The sequence below is a fragment of the Pleurodeles waltl genome, chromosome 10 (genome assembly GCF_031143425.1).
Source record: "Pleurodeles waltl isolate 20211129_DDA chromosome 10, aPleWal1.hap1.20221129, whole genome shotgun sequence".
Classification (NCBI taxonomy): domain Eukaryota; kingdom Metazoa; phylum Chordata; class Amphibia; order Caudata; family Salamandridae; genus Pleurodeles; species Pleurodeles waltl.
The window spans coordinates 895,053,692-895,076,279 of NC_090449.1; the positions used below are offsets into that span (position 1 = coordinate 895,053,692).

The following is a 22,588-nucleotide window of genomic DNA, read 5'->3' on the forward strand; positions in this document are numbered from 1 at the left end:
AGGGTGTAGAAAGCTTTAAGCAGGCAGTAGGAACTGGAAGATCCCAACTCCTCCTCTCAATGCTTACTTAACCTTGTCAATTGTCAGCCAAAGAAGGGATTCATTTTCTAACTCGTCTCAGGGTGGGGTCAGTGAGACTTACTGATCCCACCCAACTATTTGATAAGTTGAGAAAGAGTGGTCTGAGACTTCAGTGATTGGCAGTCATCCCTGAGCACTCTAGCCATAAACATAAAGCACCCAGAGCTGACTTTATAAGAGATGTTGCAAACATCATCAGGTGGAAGATCTTCACAGGCCTTTGTCGAACTGATATCACTGCCCTCAGGAATTTTGACATGAGGACATCGGTCAGGCTGAACTTCACTCAGTCTGACACTCATCAGGCACTGTAAGAATAGGGAGGAGCAAGCCCCAATACCCAACCTAACAAGACGCCACTTCGAATAACCAAGTGAACAAACAGTGTGAAAGGTTCTACATCCAAAACAGGAAGAGCCTCCAATGACTCCAGTGTTAGTCAACAGAAGAAAGGCAAAATACAGAAATTCCCAATCAGCGGTCTAAGGCAGGCTCTCTCTAGTTGAAAGAACCACCTTCAGTTAAAGGCTTCTCATGGCTGAGCCAGATGAATATTTTATATTAGAAATGTGGGGATTCTGCAGTTTTTAAAAGAGGCAGAAGAACAGCTGGTTTGGAAGGGTGGGAGCTATTCTGGTTTATAGCGGGGCTACTGCTCTGCCATACCCTTTAGAAATCTGACATCCTGAATATGAATCATATTTTTATTGTAACCCATGCGTTAAATTCTGTATTGAAGCTACTTCAGTGAACTAGGCAGATTCTATTTTTAAACATCTGGTACTTCAATGGGATCATATGTAGCCTTGAAACTATGCAAATGTTATTTTAGAATGTACCTTGTAAAGGGGACTATGTTAGACAAAATATTGGTCAGAAAATCTCTATGTAATTCGTGATAGATATAGATAATAGTTTATACCTTTGGAAGGGAAACAACACAAAGAAAACAATCCCTTAATAGTTGCACATGAAAAGTCTATCAATGTGAGAACGCACTAATGCAAACTTTGGGACCAAAATATTAGCTACAAAACAACTAGTTTTCAAGAGTTGGACCACAAGACACTAACAGGGACACTCAGAATGCCTTCAGAACGCTCATTAGGTTATAAAGCCAGAGCAAAATACGTGGTAACCATACACAACCGCACTTGTGTTTTGAGTCAATCCAAAAAACTTCTAATTGCTGGTTTAGAGAAAAGAAAAATTAAACACCTTTGAGTAAATCAAAACTTCTGAAGGGCAACCATTCTTTCACCTAAACAGGTAGGGTACAGTCTTGCCTTGCTAATACATATTCTAAACACTGATTGGGTAGGTCATCCCCAGAAGGGCACATGTACCTCCCCAGGACAGTCTAACCTCAATCTAAATAAGTGGGAATGCCAACCCATGTGTGGACCACCGATCCTCCATTGCATCATATTTACTGTTTAAAATATTACAAACCTATATTAACAATAACAATAGTAAAGTTAAGACAGTAGCAACACGCTTTCATGTAAATGTTGCAGCAACTTTGGTGTAAGGTCATGTAACCAAAATATCAATTATTGTCCTACAAAACAATGATAGGCATACTAACTTTAAAGAAATAAACACTCAGTCAATCTTGCTGGAATTCAAACCTGTAACCTTCTGGCTACACTCAAACATTTACACACAATGATTTATTATCTATATAGACTTTCTTACAATTAAAAAAAGCTCTAGTTTGTTTAAAATATGCAAGGTGAAACTAACTGAAAGTTGGGCTATGACAAATCTATCAAGGATAGATCGACTTTTAGGATAGAATAAATTTTGATAACCACTGTGACTTTTCATAAATATAGACATATTTGAGCAGCGCATTAACATGTATGAAAATTAAGTGTCTTACCTTTATATTAATAAAATTCATTCCACTTTCACGGGCGGCTACACCTGCCAAGAGTGTCTTTCCAGTCCCAGGTGCCCCATACAGCAGCACACCCGATCGTTGTCTAATTGGCAAGTTGGCAAACAACTCTGGATACTAATAAAGAAACAGAAAGACTACTCATGTTGGCCTGTTCAGATACTGATCCAAAAAAAATTGATCATTATGCTTTAGAAAATACAGCTATTTGATTTAGGGTGTAAAGCAATGTATACTCCGATGAAGCCATACAGAAAACAAAAGTTCTGTCTTGCACTGAAACACAGATAAATCTCCCATGCTCCCCCCAATCTGTGGTGACCCGCTCTTGTGACAGGCTGAGGAGGGACAGCAGTTAAAGGCTGCGATACTGCAATCTCAATGCAGGAAGAAGAAATTTGTGGACAAGGGTGGATGTGGACTGTCAGTCAACAAACTAGTTCCAGTATAAGATGCAAACATTTTATGTGCAACATGCCATAGTGGAGCGGATTTTACTGAGAATCTGTAATGGAGTAGGGCCCTCTCAGAAGGAGGGTAACATTGTCCAAGGCAAAACTCTGGGACATACAGCTGCCAGGGAGTGGTAGAAAAAGCAGCTAACTTTCTGCATCAGGAGTAGGTAAAATACCAAAAGATAGGGTTATGGTAAAAACCCATGAGGCTGCACTGAGGCTGAATGTGAGATGTTTGTACAGGTAAAACCAGTTTCCCATACTAACCATGAAGAGCTGTCTGTGGACATGTCAGATAGGGACTTGCAGAGCACGGGCAGGGTCAGATCGGGACATGAAAGCACAAAATCTGCAGTTCCACAGGGTATCGGTCAGGGTCAGATAGGGACATGAAGGTATAAATCCTGCAGCTGAAGAGCATTGGGCGGGGTCAGACAGGGACATGAATATACAAAGACTATGGTTTTACAGAGCACCGGGCAGGGTCAGAGGGACATGAAAGTACAAATCCTGACGTTCCGCAGGGCATCGGTCAGGGTTAGACAGGGGCATGAAAGTAAAAATCCTGCATTTCCACAGAGTATTGGGCAGGGACACATAGGGATATGAAAGTACGAATTCTGCAGTTCAACAGATCATCAGATAGGGATATTAAAGTAGGAATCCTGCAGTTCCACCGGGTACCGTCTTTTATGGGCAAAGATCACCGTCTTCTTGTACATTTTCTGGGGAGGTTAACATACATAAGGTACTTTATATTTTTACACCTGAACAAAACAGGCACAACCACAAAAAGAGAAATGACAGTTCTCTTACAACATTAGGAAGTTGTACTCGACCTAGAAACAGTTATGTGAAATCACGTTCGTCCCTCCACAACATACAAGTGTCTCTGCTAGACGACAGGATTATGTTAGCGGGACAAAAGAAGAGAATGCAATACAACCTAGCCCTACACAACCTCTTTTTTACTTAAGTTATATCTTATAAGCATTACAGCAGTGTTACAAAAGAATGAAACTACGATCAACAAATCAAATCCTCCTCAGACAGAATAAAAGAATGAACGTTATACAGAGTATGCTTCACACTTTTGCTACCCTTTCCAGTTTGGTAGTCCTCAAGACCAATTTGGTGGTGATCGTTGTCTGTTGTGTGTCACATACCTCCAGTTTCATTCTGCCTGCATCTGGGGGTACTCGGGGACACCATAACTGGTGCCCTGCTGAGGGCCAAATAGTGGAGGCGAAAAAACACTTGCTATGGGCTGGTGAATAGGAGTGATAGGTTAACCAAGAATCTGAAATTAGGGGGGGATGAAGAAGGTAGTGAGGACGCCAGGTGCAGTGACAATGAGGTCGGTTCAACATTGACTCTTATTGTATGGGCAGGAATCACCCAATTAATTTTTTATTCAGTTGTCTTCAAATGAGGTTTTGTTTAGGTTGCAAAATGTATCCGTTCACCGGTAGCTTTCATTTCAATTACCCTCTACTACTGAATTACTCCACATATTGTTTGTTACATCTGGGGTGGATCCCGATGGCTGAGCGATCCTCGAGTGGCTGGGTGCTTCTGTTGCAGGTGGCAACAGCAAGTTCTGTCCGAGGGAAATCTCGTAACTCTTGGGCACGCTCTGCACTCTGGAATAATGATCTTTTGCTGTTGACAGTGACACTTGTACAGGAACGAGCACTTTTGCGTGTATATCCTTTGTGGCAAAATCATTCCTTAAGTGTTGTAGCTGTCTTGTTTCTGCCTTCCGTGGTCTAGGAAGTGTCTGGAAAGAAGTATATTGAGTCCCATTTGGGGAACTACTTTCCTATTTACCGACACTCATTTGGCATTCTCAGTTGCTAGCAAGTGCGTATACTGTCTATGTCCATCTCCTCAAAGAGTCATAGCAACCATGAGAATAGAAACTTGCTGTTGCCACGTTTCTCCTCTTTTCCAGGGACTCCTTTGACCCTCAGGGTCAAGGCTCTTAAGACGTTTTCTATTAGTTCTAACCTCTTGCCAGAATGTCTTTCATCCCCTAAAGCTCACTTTCATCCCATCCTCTGTCCTGGATTTGTCAGATCAAATTTATCTCACAAACTCTTGGCACATCTGCAGAAAAGTCTCTAGCTGTGTAACTCTTCAGGAAAGACAGTATCTTTCAATGTACCAAATTGAGTGTTCAGCCTAAAGGTATTTTTTTGATCCTCTACCTATTTTCCATTAGCCCTGGTTTCTGAAGTGAATAGTCCAGAGTGAATACAGTATACTAAAGTTCCCTGGGGGGTCCTTCATAACATCTGCTGTCAGTGAGTCTACTGGGAGCAAGGAAAACAGGTCCTTCTTTCTACCTGGACCTTTTATTAGGGTTGAACATATTCATGTAATAACAATGTTATTGAATTAAAGTGAGCAGTGTCTAGGTTTTTCCTTGTTAAACAACCTCTTCACTTTTTACTGTTATCCAGCTGAGTGGAGATAGCTTTGTCTTTTCAACTTCTTGCCCCATCAGGATGGTTTTGGGCTCACCGAGAGGAAAACTGTGAAGCTCCTTCCATGCGACTGTCAATCCAGGGGCTCCAGTTCTTAACTATCATGACCACTGGACCTAATTCTTTGTTTGGGCAGTCAGAATTGCTGTTCTCCTGCATGGTGTGTAATCACCTCTTTGTTACTGAGAGCTCCGTGTCCTTTGTTGCTGCACAATTGTTTTCGTCATTCTGCCAGGGTATCTGTTTCAGTTTTAACAGTTCCAGTAGAGTTACTGCAAACTCATATCACCACTTCACCCTGAAAGTGTAGGCTGTCTCTCAAACTAAACACAACTGGCACTCCAAAAACATAAGTGCTGCTTGGCTACTATCTTGGCCACACCCTAACAACCTATTTTACCAGTACTGTAAAATGATTTACAAAACAATGGCATTTTTAGGACTTACTTGCTCACCGACCTCTTTAGGTGTAGTGTTCAACTGAGATCACAATATATACTGTACAGCATTTTGTAAGTCATTTTTTGATGTAGCCCAGAAATATGTCCTAACAAACTATTATAATCACTTTACGTATTTAATGACGGATAAGCACCTCGCAATACCACTAGAAAGTCATACACCTCTCTGTTACGCAGACATAATAGTTCAGTCACCAAATCATATCTTAGCCCAGTAGAAGAAAACCACATTGGATGTCTCTTACTTTTCACACCCAAGGTTTTTGTTCTGCCCTGATTTCCAAGTCATGGCCTCAGTTCCATATAGCCACACTCAACAAGTTTTGCTGAAACTGCCTTACTGCATTCATATGGAAGACTATAGAAAAGTGAAGACTGAATGCATAAATTCATCTCCGACACTGGTAATTACTCAGGCTGCATCCAAGTCCATCTTCTGCCCATTATGACACCTCAGATTAGATCCATCCACATACAAATAATTTTTGGTCCTTCTCAAATAGCAACAGTCCAGCCCGAAACCAGTCTTCGGTTTCTCCTGTTCCAGGTCAGAGAGAACATGGCTCGGCCATTAAAGCTGGGCTATTCCTGTTGGAGCATCAACAAGAATGATTTGCATATGAATCGGTGTAATTTGAGATACATGCTTGTCAAAAATAAACAAGGATTGGGATGCGGCCCGAGTAACTACTAGTGGCTGAGATTAATCCAATCATTCTATTCATCAATCTTTGCATTATTTACCACATTCATAAATCTGAGTCATCAAGGGCTTTTGAGAGAATAGTTTGACAGTCTCAAAAATACAGCTTTCCTTCCGATTGCAAAAATACAATTAAAGTTATCCAACAGTGATGTCAGTGCTACAGAAATTGTGGATGCATTTTTGACAGTGGATCTGCTATAGTTGCTGGAAGATCCTAAAATGATAGAACTGGCTGAAAGGATGACATTAATTTCAGCTAAACCATGAATCCACTTAGGAGGTTAAAAGGTGATATGGAATGCACTAAAAGATTTTCTATATGAGGCAATCTAACAAAGAAAATAAGGCAGGAACAGATGGAAAGTACCAAAATCCTTGAACACTGCATGAAAATGGAACTCGTAGGCAAAGGCAGACCATGTCAGAAATTATATACTAGCAACTATCTGTCCCACATAAGGTATGCCAGGTCCATTTAGTGGGAGTTCTGAAGCAACCTGTATAGTAATTTTCTATTATTTCTATCAGAATAAAGGATACAAGAAACATAAATTGAAGCAAGGCCGCTCAGGATCAGACTACTATGTTATGAAGTAGAACATAAAAGGCATTTCACAGAGAGAGATTGGTTTTGAGAAATAATAGTTGTAATATCTGACCAAAAACACGAAAAGGTAACCAATTCAGATGAAACTCCCGGGAATCCGGTTGCCATACAGTTCCATGGTTTGTTAAATGGTATTCTGAGGCGTCAAACCCCAAACTGACATAAGAAACAGTAAATATATAGCTAACATTAACACCAGGTGCATTTACTCCTACTGTTAGCAAAACGAAAGGTCTCAATCACATGGATTGGTCAGACAGGTCCTAGGGTGGATGCCTAGGTAAGACGTGTGAGTGAGTAGGCAGTGGCTGAAGAAGTCTGCTTTCGCAAATGTAGGTGAGACAACAAAGTGGCAGAAGATCTGCAGATCTGGGAGGTGTTACTGATCAAGTTTGAGGGTGGTGAGGGAGGGACACAGGATGAATTGCCTGAGGATGAGAAATCAATAATCACTGCAATGGAGATTATGCCGCCTCCAGCACCAGGAGAAGAGAGTATTTAGATATATTTAAATGTGATACCTAATGTAATGATCGATGATTTGTGATAAATTGTCAATATTACATGTTACTTAGTTGGGGGTGGCTGCAATCTTTCCAAATGGTTTATTGTATTGCTACTGTTTGTGGTAAAAAAACAATTTAAAAAAATCTAAAAAATAAAAAAATAAAACATTAAAACCAGGTAAGTGCAGCAATGCACTTTAAAATTTTTTAAAAAAAAAATAATAGATCGCTGAAAGGAGTGCCTTGTAGTAACAATCACTAAAATCAGACAGGGTTAGTGACCAAAAGGGCTCAAATTAATGGAATCAGGTCACTGAATTGGGTCACTCTTAAATTTGATGGGTGTACTAATTTAAACCTGCTCAAAGAATGAAAATAAGTCTGCAACTGGCATTTTAGTATCCCTGAAAACTCTTAAATCCTGATATAAAATGATCGAGGCTGTCTGATCTATGCAATTCAGCTGGTAAACACTGTATTAAAAAGGAAACACCAAACAGCAGAATTCAGTGTGACCTGGTATTACGAATAATGAGATGGGATTTCGGGTCCATGAAGACTAACCATCTCCTTTGTTTAAATGAACTCTATAGTTTAACAGCATAGTTTCCTGAGAGATGGTTAACTAAGTTCTATGGTTATTACTCTACATGTGTGAGAGGCTTTTGATACTATCCATAAGAATAGTGAGTAAGCCTTAATTTCACATGAGGTTTACCACTCATTGTGATGTCAGTGACTCTATAACAGCCAGCTGTACTTTTCTAAGTAATGAGACCACCTTCTGGTGCACTGCGTCCCTTCACTTTTTAAAAAGTGATTGCATTCACCTCATATTTTTAAACACTAAGGACACAGATAAACTTTTGAAAGCTAGACAATAAAATACATCCTGTCTTCCATAGTGCAGAATAAACTCAATTCAATTTTATCGTGGTTGCTAGATTAATCAATTTAGGAAGCTACCATAATTCATATAGACAAACCCACTGACCATTCACAACTAGATATCAAACACTACATCCCAAACAATATATTCACGTAAGAGCTTAGCCATCTATGGCCAAACTCAGAACAATATTCTACCAAAGAATTGAATTCTGATGCAGTATGACACTTCATTAGGAAGGCAAGGTCCTAGGTTCAATATACCATTGTGTGACCAGGGTACCTATTGCATCACAGAGCGATCCTGTTCTTTGCTAGCAATAAGGCAATGATATCGATTATAAGGAAGTTTTACAGTTAAGCCCAAAGATCACTTCAGCGGTAATCCTTCCAAAAGTTTTCATATTATACACTTAATTACTTCACAAACCTCTTGCGGTAGAAATAACCATAGGCAGGTCCAGGAAAATGTAAAAAAGAAAAGAAAAATAATCTGCCAAAGACTCCCCAAATCTGCTGAAGCCTCCACATACCGACCGGCAGATACAGTTTACGCACATGCTTAGATATACAGAAAATTGATGAAGAAACTGTAAATGAACAGTTATGCTTATAACCTAAAGAATCCTTCCTAATTACAGGGCCGGCGGCCCACGTACGGCCTGAAAAATAATTTTCTGCCTCGCTCCCTCGCCCTCAGGAGAGGCCTTATCCTGCCCTTTTCTCCGGAAAATTACCTCTCTTACTGAGTTCTGCAAAAGACAGGTACACACAAGGGATGCAGCAATTAAGAAAGTGAAACAATTTAGCCCTTATTTGAGAACGCTAAAATACCATCTTAGTCATTGCAGCATTGATGGATCTGGCGCTAATATCAGATAGACCCATAACTTAGAGTAGGCAATACACAACAAAAATGCACTCTCTGCAGACACCTTCACTGTCACCTTAACTCTTGAACCCAATGATAAAATTACAAGAATGATGTTGTCCGTCGCTATGTTAGAAATTCAATGTGATATGTGTGAACGATTGTGAGAGCATACCTGCACATTAGTTGAGTGATACGCGTATGAAAGCCAGAAGTTCTCTTCTTCCTTTAATTTCTCATTGATTTTCCCATATTGCATGGGAAGTGATGTGCTTCATATGCTCTTAAAATGCATTTAGTTTTAGACTGTATCAAAATACTGCATTTCACTTATATAATTACAAATCTACTTTATTTCAGTTGAAGATGTTGCAGGTCCCCATTATGAGTGGCCTGGAGTGTTATTGCCCAGGGAGGGGGTATACTGCTTGAGCAATTCTAACCTGTATGATGTCTCAAGTCCTGGAAAAACAGGGTCTCCAAGCTGGAATTACTGGAAAACAAAAGAATGCCAGAACTAGATCAGGGACTACTGACTGGGGATACGGAAGAGGACCCTGCAAAACTGTTGCATATTTAGTTATGGACGTAATGAATACAGGCAAGGAAGAAGATCCTATTTTCGATGACAAGTGTCACAGGATTTAAAAAACACAGAGCTATACATCAGAGCACAGTGGTGTGGGTCCAACCATCACTTTCTGGGTAACACATGTAAGAGATAAAGGATCTTGCCATCTGTAAAGAAGAAAGGCAAACTTTAATATAAAGGTCCCTTTGTCCTATTGTTCCTTAATCTTGCATTAGAAACCATAATAAAGAGGAAAAGCCTGAATGGAGTGATGAGTAATTCTTGGTGCAAGAGGTGTAGCAGGTGTAATTTACCTGGAAAAACTTACAGTAACCTATAATAGGAAAGACTACACTTTTGAGATCCTGAGAGTATGAAGGATTTACTAAAGACAGTGACTACGACAAAAGCGGATGAGCAGGTGTATGGATGAAGGAATACGAGTACAAACTGCAATCCAGCACCATGGTCAAACAATGGACAACTGTTTCTTTTAACCTTGACTTTAAATATCCACATCTTGGGGTGATAAATAGAGAGGGTAAGGATTAGGCTGCCCACAAACAGACAAAAATAGCTGTGAGAATGCAGATGGACTAAAATTTACTAAAATGATAGCCGCTTAACAATGGGTAATATTCTGGCAAACTGGGAGTTCTCCTAGGGCCTCTCCCCTGTTACCCAAATTTTACTGCAATTGTCTAAAAATCAAAAGATTCAAAAATATATATGCAAGTATTATTCCATTGCAGACTGGGTAGGTGGCACAGTTAAAATAAATAAAATATATGGGATAAAACAATATGAAGTAAAAAACCAAGTAGCAAGAAAATTTGATACTGCAGCAAGCTTCAAAATAACCTTACTTGTAAAAAAAAAAAAAAAAAAAAAAGGGGGGGGGGGTGCAATTAATCCATCAATTCATACCTTTGTAGGAAGTTGAATGGTGTCCACAAGAGTCTGTTGAACTTCATGTAAGCCGCCAACTCTGTCCCAGCCCAAGTCCTTTGGTTTGTGAAGGTTAACATTTCTTAAGGCTGACGGGGTAAATCCTTTCAGAGCTTTTTGGAAGTCCACGGTTGATAACATTAAGTCTAGTGAAAATGTAAAACAAAAATATTCAATACAAATAAAAAATAAAATCAGATACTTAAAACATGTGTCCAGTAAGTATTGACATGGTGATGCTTTGGGTCCCTTAGCAAAGCACACAATTCCAATCATCTGCCAGGAATAAAAGCTAAGAAGTTCCTTAAGTTGTGGGGTTATGATTTGACTTTCTGTCTTCTAATACTTTTATGGACTCACTTACATCTCTCATACTTTTTATGACAATATTTTATAGATTTTTTACGAAGTTGACACGCCAGACACATAAGGAAGAGACCTAATAAAGTAGCGACTAATTGAGACTATGATATTGCATTTCACATTTTTTCACCTAGCAGAAGAACAAGTATGGAAACCCCCAACCCCTACAAGTCCAGAGAGCATTCAAACCTTTAGACCCCAATGCTCGCCCAAATGCCAACCCACTGACCTTAATTTAGGTCTTGCTTTCATAAGACTGTATATCCTAGTCCAGAAAATGACCAGGATTGTCAACTCTCTGAAGTACAGTGCCCTGGTGTTGACAGCCCATATAAATTTTGAAGTTGCAACCTCTGGTCAAGTAAACAGGACTCTCCATGCTCATACAACAATCCAGCCCATGTTTCCACTGCTTCAATGACTTAGGGTCTTTGGTGTTGCAGGCCCTGGCCAATATCCCTCTTTATTACCACCAGACACAGTAGCGCCCTGCAATATCTGTCAGCATCTAGCTCCTCTATAGTGTGAAGGAGAACCAACTTGGGGTCCCAGGGCAGTACTCAACCAAACACTTGTTCCAGGCAGGGCAACAATCCCTCTCACAATCAACCATATGGAGAAAGTCACTCTGTTCTGATCAGCAGTGCAAGCAGGTCGGTGTGGCCACCACCCTCATCTTCCATAGTCTCCCCCAGGTACAGTAGACCCTGTGTAGGTACTTCCACTGTTACGTGGAACTGCAAGGCACTTGGCGGCAGGGATGGAGCTGATGTGTGCCCCCATACTAACTCTGTCCCTGAGGTAAAAGACATTAGGAGACTCTGAAACCCCCTGTACCTCTCAATCTCCAAGGATCCCCATTTTACACCTCTGGCTCCTTGCGCCTTTTAGCTTTTTAAAGTTCACTGACACTTACTTTCCTTGCATTAATGTCTTCTCTGTCTTCAGTTGCCACCATCTCTCAGCTCCCTGACCCTCAATATAGCTTCAATCCCTAATGATCACTGACTGAGTTTCCTTCCCAGTTCTCTGTGCTTTTCCCCGTTCTGGTTGTACTGAACAGTCTAAGGTAAGCAATAAGCAAGGTGAAAAGCATGTGATCTTCTCAGTCACGATTTTCTACCCAGAGTCACAGTTCACTGTCTATAACCCCATTCCTTGTTGGTGTATTTTTTTCTCTGCCTCTTTTGTCTGGAGGTCCTGACATTCTAAACTCCTGCTCTCCATTCCCGACTAACTGTGCTTCTTACTCTATCCTCTTTCACTGTGCCACCAGTCATTGTATCGTGAAGACCTCTTGGAACAGAGGTAGTTCCCCCTGTTCTTAAAAGTTATAAAATATGAAATATCAAATAAAGTTATCTTCACTGCTTTTAGCAATGACATTTTACAGACATTTCTTATATGTTAGTTTTCTAGGAATACGTGATACGAGTTGCTTGTTTAGTTAGCCTTTGCACGACATGTAAACAGTACTTTCTGTTCAAGGCTAGGAACAATGCACACAATATTCTAGTTCTTGTGTTGCCCGTTCAGGAGACAGCTTCTAACACCTAGACACAGCACTGCAGCAGAGCTGTGCTTCTGCTTCCAACACAGGAGAGGTTTTCTATAAAAATGGTGCACTGACCCAGAAGGGGCAGAGGGCATTCTAATCAAAAACGTCCTAGGACAAACGCTGTTTTCGACACGCAGCTCTGCTGGCACTGAGTGTAGTGGCTACCAATGGTACGGTACTTACACCTTACACCAGGTCCAGGTATCCCCTATTAGTGTAGTGTAGGCAATATCTAGAAGCTGGGCTCTCTAGGCGTAGCTGTGGATGAGCAGCCATGGCTTATCCAGGAGACATGCAAAGCTCATGCAATGCCACTGTAGTCACACAGCACTTACACACATGAAATAATACATTGTGTTAAAAAATAAAGGTACTTTATTATAGTAAAACAGCACCTAAAATACTATAGAGGTAATACTCCCTTAGGAGATAAGTAATACACAAAATATATATACTAGTTGTCTGAAATAGGCTTAAGAATAGTTAGAAAACAGTGCAAACAATGAAAAACACAATAGAGAATAGTGGCCCTTGGGAAGCACGAACCATATACTAGAAAAATGGAATGCGAGAGTTGGACCCCCACCTAGGTAAGTGGAGTGTATCGAGGGGTGCTGGGGGTACCAGGAAAACACAAAGGTAAGTACCACAACAACCCCCAGAGACCAGGAAAGCAGGAGCAAATCAGTAAATTTTCAGCAAAACACCCACTCAGATGAAAAGAAGAAAATTGCAAAATCCAGAGGCGACTGCAAGAAACCAATGGTGGATTCCTGAAGAGGAAAACCTGTGTAAAGAAGGGACCAAGTACAGAAGACACAGCAGAGTCCAGTGGGGGCAGGAGCCCCTACCCACCAAGCGGAGGATGCAGGAGTTGGTTGACAGAGAGGAAGGAGAGTCAACACTACAGCCCTGGAGTCGGAGTCGAGTTCCTGGAAGATGCAGGCGATGTCCCATGCTGGAAGGAAAATTGCAGTAGGGTTTGCGCGTTTGGATTCCACCAACATGCCTTGGAACCAGCAAAACTCGCGGATGGTGGAAAGTGGTGCTCCCGGGGACCAACAAGGCCCAGGAGGACTCAACCCAGGAGAGGGAGTCAAAGGAGGCCCTCAGTGTCACAGAGAGCCCACAGAAGTACAGGCAGCATGCACAGGAGTCCCACAGGAGGGGGACAGAGAAGGTGCAAATGGAGCCCATGCAGCACTACAAAAAGGAGTGCCACGCCGCAGGAGAGCCACTCAGGGAGCTGTCCGTCACAGGAAGAAGTGCTGGGGGCTGGAACTACACAATGCCTGAAGACCCCTTTGGAAGAACTGGAAGAAGTGCCAACAAGACTTGGCAGCTGCAAAAAACAAGGGCAACATGGGTACTGTCTTGCGTGGGAAGGCAAGGGCTTACCTCCACCCAAGTTAGACAGCTGGTAGAGAAGAGCATCGGGACCACTTCCGACCACCACATGTAAAGCATTATCCATGCAGCTCAGCAGGAGAGGGGATCCACGCAGCCAGTCGTCGTTGGTGCCTGCAGATGCAGGGGAGTGACTCCTTCACTCCAAGGAAGATTCCTCCTTCTTTCCTGTGCAGACTGAAGACGGGCTGTCCTCAGAGGATGCACGACTGAGGAAATGTTGCAGAAGTTGGAAGGATCCGGGGAAACAATGTTGCAGGCAAAGTCTTCGTCTTTGTTGCAGAGTGTTTTGTCCTGGAGAGTCCAGATGCAGTTTCTTTGGTCAGAAGTCGAAGTAAGGGAGGCAGAGGAATCCTGCTGGAATCTTGCAAGCCGAATTTGAGGAACCACCCAAAGGAGAGACCCTAAATAGTCCTGAAAGGGGGAGTGGGCACCTAGCTGGGTGACCACCTATCAGGAGGGGGCGCTGACGTCACCTGCCTGACCTGGCCACTCAGACACTCCCAGAGTTCCCTCCCAACCTTGGATTCAAGATGGCGAAAGTCAGGGACCCTCTCTGGAGGAGCTCTGGGCACCGCGCCTGGGTTGGTGATAGACAGGGGAGTGGTCACTCCCCTTTCCATGGACCAGTTTCTCATCAGAGCAGGAACTGGAGGTCCCTGAACCGGTGTGGAATGGTTTATGCACAAGGGCACCAAATGTGCCCTTCAAAGCATACAAGTGGGTTTGGGAGGCTACCCCTCCAAAGTCCAGGAACACTTATTTCCAGAGGGAGATGGTGTAACACCCCTCTCCCAAAGGAGGTCTTTTGTTCTGCCTTCCTGGGATTGAGCTGCTCAAGCAACATAAGGGCAGAAACCTGTCTGTGAGGTGGCAACAGCTGGGGCTTCCTGGAAAACCTCAGAAGGCTGAAGGAGCAATGCTGGGGGTCCTCTAAGGAGCACCCAGAGTGCATGGAATCGTACAACCAATACTTGGAAAAGTATTGGGGTATGATTCCAACATGTTTGAGTCTGAACATGGTTATGATTAGGTTTGGAGTTATCATAATGTAGCTGGACACAGGTACTGACCTATGTCCAGTACACGCGTACAAATGGCGTCCCACTCTCACAAAGTCCTGGAAAATGGATCTGGAGTTTGTGGGGGCACCTCTGCTAGTGCAGGGGTGCCCTCACACACAGGTAGCTGCACCCTGCCCTCTGGGCTGAGAAGGCCTACCACAGGGGTGACTTATAGTGACCTGGTGCAGTGACCTATAGTGAAAACAGGTGCATGCACCCAGTTCACGCAGACTGCAATGGCAGGCCTGCAGAACACTTTGCATTGGCTCCCTAAGGGTGGCCGTATAATTGCTGCAGCCCAAAGGGATCCCCTGGAACTCCAATGCCCTGGGTACCATATACTAGGGGCTTACATGGGGGCACCAGTATGCCAAATGTGGGATGAAATACAGAGTTTTGGGAGAGAGCAGGATCCCAGCGAACACAGTCAAACACACTGACATCAACCAGAAAAATGGGGTAACCATGGCAAGAAAAAGGGTACTTTCCTACACAACCGCCCTCCAAAACAAAGCACAAGAAGGCTAACCTTGCCCAGATGAGTCTTCATTGTCTACGCCAAACTATCTGGAGAGTCCATTTGCATTGGAGTGGTGACTCCCAGGTCTATGTTCCACACCTGTAGTCCATTCCTGGAAATGGACCACCTTAACAATTTGGGTTTTTTGACTTTCATTTGCTTTAGCCATAGGAGAGGTTTGTGGTCTGTCTGAACAATGAAGTCAGTACTAAATAAGTATGGTCTCAACTTCTTGAGGGCCCAGACCACAGCAAAAGCCTCCCTCTCTATGGCTGAGCAACGCTTTTCTATGGGGGTCAACATTCTGCTTATAAAGGCTACAGGTTGGTCCTGGCCTTCCATACTGAGTTGTGAGAGAACTGCCTCAACCCCTACCTCTGAAGCATCAGTTTGTACTATGGACTTCTTGGAGTAGTTAGGGCTTTTTAGAACAGGTGCAGATCACATGGCCTGTTTGAGTTCCTCAAAAGCTAGCTGTCCATCATACCTTTTTAGGCATCTTTTTGGATGTGAGGTCATTAAGAAGGGCTACTATGGAGCCATAGTTCTTAATGAACCTCCTGCAGTACCCAGTGAGGCCCAATATGGCTCTTACCTGGGTTTGTGTGGTAGGGGAGAGTCCAATCCAAAATGCTTTGGATTTTCCCTTGTAGTGGCTGAATCTGTTCCCCGCCTACAAGGTGTCAGATAAACCACTTTTCCCTGCCCTATCTGGCACTTGAAGCCTTGATAGTGAGGCCTGCATTTTGCAGAGCCTCCAAAGCATTCCAGAGGTGGACAAGTTGATAATCCCAGGTGGAGCTAAAGACCACTATATCGCCTTGATATGCAGCACTATAGACTTCCAAACCTTGGAGGCAGGGGTGGCTCCTCCATAAGGGCGGAGGAGTGTAGGCCCCCCCCTGCCAGCAGCGGTACCTGCAAAACCTTTCAAAGAAAAGGATAATAAACTATGTTTATTATCCTTTTCTTTTGCAGGTACCGCTGCTGGCAGGGGGGGGCCTACACTCCTCCGCCCTTATGGAGGAGCCACCCCTGCCTCCAAGGTTTGGAAGTCTATAGTGCTGCATATCAAGGCGATATAGTGGTCTTTAGCTCCATAAACTATGTTTATTATCCTTTTCTTTGAAAGGGGTGGAGTCACGGGGATGATGTACACTGAGGGGGAGTGCTAAGCCGTCACAGGCAGGCCAAACATACACGCGCAGTAAGCTCGCTCAAGCATGGCAACACAGTTGCCAGGCTTGAGAGGGCCTGCACAGGCTCCCAGTCTGCCTGGGAGAGCCCTGGCTAGGCACTCCCAGCCAATCTTGACACAGCTTTGAGTAGGTATAGGAGGCTGGCCTGGTTTGTGGTGGGTACCTAAGGTTCTTACACCTTATACCAGGTCCAGTTACCCCTTATTAGTGAAATGCAGGCAGTGTCTAGAAGCAAGCTGTCTAGAGGTAGCTGTAGGCAGAGCAGCCAAGGCTGAACTAGGAGACATACAAAGCTCTTGCAATACCACTGTAGTCACAGAGTACTTACACACAAGTAAGACAATACACAGTGTTACCAAAAATAAAGGTACTTTATTTTAGTGACACAAAGTCAAAAATATCTTAGAGGTTATACTCCCTTAGGAGGTAAATAATACGCATAAAATATACACTAGTAACCAAAATCAGGTAAGTACGCAGTCATAAAATACTGCAAATAATGAAAATCTCAATTGGCTAGAATGGGCCTAGGTGTAACACAACCATATACTAAAATAGTGGAATGCAAATGTCGGACTCCCGCTTGGCAAGAGTAGTGTACAGAGGGTCTCTGATGTCACCTGCTGGCACTGGCCACTCAGATGCTCCCAGAGTTCCCTGACCATCCTGAAAACAAGATGGCAGAACCCAGGGACACTCTGGGGGAGCTCTGGGCACCACCCCTGGGGTGGTGATGGACAGGGCAGTGGTCACTCCCCTTTCCATTGTCCAGTTTCGCACCAGAGCAGGGACTGGGGGTCCCTGAACTGGTGTAGCCTGAATTATGCACTATTTGTGCCCTTCAAAGCATTTCCAGAGGCTCTGGGAGGATACCCCTTCCATGCCTGTAACACCTATTTCCAATGGGAGAGGGTGTAAAACCCATCTCCTAAAGGAAATGCATTATTCTGCTTTCCTTGGATTGAGCTGCTCAAGCCCCAAGAGGGCAGAAGCCTGTCTGTGAGGTGGCAGCAGCTGGGGCTACAGTGGAAATCTCAGAGAGCTGGTTTGGCAGTACTGGGGGTCCATGGTGGAGCCCCCAGGGTGCATGGAATTGGTCCCCCAATACCAGAATCAGATTGGGGGTACAATTTCACAATCTTAGACACCTCACATGGCAATATTCTGAGTTACCATTGTGAAGCTAGATATATGTATTGACCTATATGTAGTGCACACTTATAATGGCACCCCCGCACTCACAAAGTCCGGGAAATTGGTCCTCAACAACATGGGGGCACCTCTGCTAGTGCAGGGGTGCCCTCAGACACAGTAACTTTGCACCTAGCCCTCAGGAACTGAAGGTTAGACATATAGGTGACTTATAATTTACCTGGTGCAGTGAAAATGGCTGCGAAATAGTGCTTGCACTATTTCACTCAGGCTGAAGTGGCAGTCCTAAAGAAGTGTTTGTATGAGCTCATTGTGGGGGGGGCAAAAGAAATGCTGCAACCAATAAGGATCTCCTGGAACCACAATACCTGGGTACCTAGGTACCATATACTAGGGACTTATAAGGGGGGGTCCAGTATGCCAATGAAGCAAGTGGTCACTAGACTATAGTGGCAAATTTGGAAACACAGAGAACATAAGATTAGCAAGACTCCAGTGACACAGTGAAGTATACTGACAAAACAGTAAAACATACTGACATATAGGCCATAAACTATGAGCACTGGGGTCCAGACTAGGAGGATCCCAGTGAGACAGTAAAAACACACTGACAAACGGGCCGAAATTGGGGTAACATGCAAAGAAGGGTGGTACTTTCCTATATTGTCAGGATTGGCCGCAGGGCAGGCTAGGAGCCTGTGCCTGCAGCATCCGGAAGACGGGGAGGAAAGGAGCCACTCAGCGCAGGAGCAGAGGTAAGTTTTTTTTCAATTCAATTATTACTTCCTCCTGTGACCACCCACCCCCACACGCCGCGCCGCCCCACCCCGCCCCCGGGAATCCACGCAACTGCTTGGAGGACTGTGTTCACCAGCCTCTGAAAAGTGGCAGCTGCATTTTTCAAACCAAAAGGGGATTACTGTGAATTGGTAGTGCCATCCAATGGTAGAAAATGCAGTTTTAGGTTTAGGATGTTCTGACAACTTAATCTGCCAATATCCCATGTGGGAAAGTACTATCTTTCTTGGCATGTTACCCTCAATTTCTACCTGTCTGTCAGTATGTTTTGCCTGTCTCACTGGGATAATCATGGTCAGGACCTCAGTGCTCATATAGTTTGAGGCCTAATGTGTGTGTGTGTGTGTGGTCAGTAGTGCTTAACTGTGTCACTCAAGTTCTGCTAACCAGAACCTCAGGGCTTATGCTCTCTCTGCTTTTAAATTTGTCACTGTAGGCTAGTGACTTCATTTACCAATTTCAATTGGCACACTTTGCCCCCCCTCCTTGATAAGTTCCTAGTATATGGCAGCTAGGTACCCAGGGCATTGGGGTTCCAGGAGATCCATATGGGCTGCAGAATTTCTTTTGCCACCCATGGGGAGCTTAGACAAACCCTTGCACAGGCCTGCCATTGCAGCCTGCATGAAATAACGCACATGTTATTTCACAGCCATTTTCACTGCACTTATAAGTCACATATATGTCTAACCGTCACTTGCTGAAGGTTAGGTGCAAAGTTACTAAGTGTGAGGGCACCCTTGCACTAGCAAAGGTGCCCCCACATAGTTCAGGGCCATTTCCCGGGACCTTGTGAGTGAGGGGACGCCATTACATGCGTGCCCTACATATAGGTCAATACCTATATGTAGCTTCACAACGGTAACTCCAAATATGGCCATGTAACATGTCTACGATTATGGAATTGTCCCCCCCCATTCCAAATCTGGTATTAGGGAGACAATTCCATGCATCCTGGGGGCTCCACCATGGACCCCCAGTACTGCCAAACCAGCTCTCTGAGGCTTGCACTGCAGCTGCAGCTACAGCTACAGCTGCTACCACCTCACATACAAGGTTCTGCCCTCCTGGGGTCTGAACAGCTCAGGAAGGCAGAACAAAGCATTTCCTCTGAGAGCAGGGTGTTACACCCTCTCCCTTTTTAAATAGGTGTTACATGCTGGGGAGGGGTAGCCTCCCCCAGCCTCTGGAAATGCTTTGAAGGGCACAGATTGCGCCCTCCTTTCGTAAGCCAGTCTACACCGGCTCAGGGACCCCTTGTCCCCTGCTCTGGCTCGAAAGTGGACAAAGGAAAGGGAAGTGACCACTTCCCTGTCCATCACCACCCTAGGGGTGGTGCCCAGAGCTCCTCCAGTGTGTCCCAGACTTCAGCCTTCTTGCTTTGCAAGGTGTGGGGGCACTCTGGAAGGCTCTGCATGGCCAGTGCCAGCAGGTGATGTCAGAGAACCCTCCTGATAGGTCCTTACCTGATAAGGCAGCCAATTCCCCCTCTCAGGGCTATTTAGGGTCTCTTCTGTGGTTTCTCTTCAGAGTCTGCGTGCAAGTTTCCTTCAGGAATCCTCTGCAACTACTACTTCATTCTCTGACCTCGGATCAACCGCAGCCTGCTCCAGGAACCGCTGTAACAGCAACAAAATATCCACAAGGGATATTTTGCCTCTGCAACTTCAGCTCCAGCCAGCAACTGCAAGTTTCCACGGTGTGCACGCTCTGAGGACTCTGTCTTTATCATACACCAGAAGGACCGAAGACTTTCCTGTGGGGTGACGGTCACTCCCCTGCTCATGCAGGCACCTTCCAAGACGACGACCGTTAACCTTAGACTCCTCTCACAACGGCGAGCATGCTCCTAAGGACACAGAGGGTGGACTCTATCGACAGACTATCCTGAGGTCCTGCTGATGCAATTCGGAGGAGGTAAGGCCTTCCCTTCCCTGAGAGAAACAGTACCCCAGTGTACTGCGTCTTCTTCACCTCCTGAGGCCACTGTGCACTATTTGAAAAATTCCTTCATGCACAGCCTGGCCCAGGTCCCAAGCACGCCATCCTGCGATGCACAACTCACTGAGTTGTTCTCCGGCGTTGTTGTGCTGCACCAACCACTTTTTGCACCTCCTTTGTCCCCGTGTCCTAGGACTCCTATGGGTGCGGTCTGGCATCCTGAGGGCTCTCTAAAGTGCTGAGAGCCCCCTCTTCCTCCTCACAGAGTTGAGGCCTCCAGGTCCCTCCTGGGTCCAGCCAGCGCCATTTTGACGCAAAACGCACATTTGTGGTAACCAACGCTTGTTGGCAGCTTCCAACACAAAATCACATTTGCATCCATCTTCACGTCGTGTGACATCTTCTGCATCACGCAGCAAACTGCTGGCCTCTTCCTAGTGCACGTTCCTGCAGTGTTCGTCCAACCGGGGACTTTTCTTTTCCACCCTCTTCTGGGTGGGCAGGGGCTCCTGCCCTTCCTGGAACTTCTTTCGACTTCTGGACTTGGTCCCCTTCTTTTGCAGGTCTTCAGGTCCAGGAACCCAGCAGTAGTTGTTTGAAGACTTGGTTGGTTACTGCAAAATCCCAATCACAAGGTATAGTGTGTCCTAAGGAAACGTGTAGTAGTTTACTCCTGCTTTTCCGGGCTCTTGGGGTGGGGTGATTTTATTACCTTTACTGTATTCTGTCTATTCCAGCAATTATGCACACCCTACACTTGTCTGGGGGGGAATCCTTCCACTTTCTGCATTACACTTTCTTAGTATATGGTTTGTGTTGCCCCTATTCCTGTTTTCTCCTATTGCATTCTATAGCATTTTCTATTGTTTGCACTACCCTATGTCTAATTACTTACCTTATTTTGGTGTCTAGTGTTTCTCCTATTGCATTCTATAGCATTTCCTATTGTTTGCTCTATCCTATGTCTAATTACTTGCCTTATTTTGGTGTCTAGTGTATATATTGTGTATAATACTTACCTCCAGAAGGAGTACTGCCTCTAAGGTAGTTTTGGTACTGGGTCACTAAAATAAACTACCTTTATGTTTGGTAACTTTGAGTATTGTCTTTACTTGTGTATTAGTACTGTGTAACTATAGTGGTATTGCATGAGCTTTGCATGTCTCCTAGTTCAGCCTAAGCTGCTCTGCTACAGCTACCTCTATCAGCCTAAGCTGCTAGAACACTACTAAATTTCACTAATAAGGGATAACTGGACCTGGTATAAGGTGTAAGTACCCAAGGTACCCACTACAAACCAGGCCAGCCTCCTACACTCAGAACTTTAGGAGACATGCAAAGCTCATGCAATACCACTATAGTTACACAGTACTTACACACACATGAAAGACAATTCTCAGTGTTACCAAAAATAAAGGTACTTTAGTGACAATGCCAAAAATACTTTGGAGACTATTCTCCCTTAGGAGGTAAGTAAAATACACAATATATACACTAGTAACCAAAAACACTTAAGTACACAGTAGGAAAACAGTGCAAATAGTGAAAATCACAATAGGTTGCAGTGGAATGCGAAAGTCGTTTTCCCACCTAGGCAAGTGTCGCGTGTAGAGGGGCGCTGGGGGTGTAAGAAAACACCAAAGGTAAGTAATGTATCCCACCCCAGAGCCCAAGGAAGCAGGAGTAAAACACAGCAAGTTTTCTAAAACACACTAGAAGTTGTGATAGAAGATAATGCAAGAAGCAGAAGAGACTGCAAGACACCAACAATGGATTCCTGGCCCTGAAGACCTGTGGATGAAGGAGACCAAGTCTAAAAAGCACTGAAGAGTCCAGGGAGAACAGGAGCACCTGCTAACCCGGATGAAGGTGCAAAAGTGGAACCACCGGTGAGAAGAAAAAGTTAGTATTGCACCAAAGAAGACAGATGCGGGTTCCTGGTTGCTGCAGAAAATGTCCCACGCCAGATGAATGAATGCAGTCTGGTTTGCGTTGTTGGATTCCTTCAACAAGCCTTTGCACCCGCAAAGCTCGCGGCTAGCAGAAAATGGTGCTGCCCGGGACCAGGAGAGTCCTGGTGGCCTCTACCCAGGAGGGAGA

General features: G+C 44.2%; 1 protein-coding gene across 2 annotated transcripts in view; it reads right to left on the bottom strand.

The window, feature by feature from the left end:
• The window catches only part of PEX1 (peroxisomal biogenesis factor 1), a 729,162-nt gene that overhangs the window by 349,222 nt on the left and 357,352 nt on the right, over nucleotides 1-22,588 (bottom strand). For both annotated transcript variants that reach the window (XM_069211642.1, XM_069211643.1), the window contains exons 15-16: nucleotides 10,466-10,632; nucleotides 1,967-2,101 (exon numbers count right to left, since the gene is read on the bottom strand). In XM_069211642.1, the coding sequence (XP_069067743.1) occupies nucleotides 1,967-2,101; nucleotides 10,466-10,632 (302 nt within the window). The remainder of the gene's footprint in view (nucleotides 1-1,966; nucleotides 2,102-10,465; nucleotides 10,633-22,588) is intronic.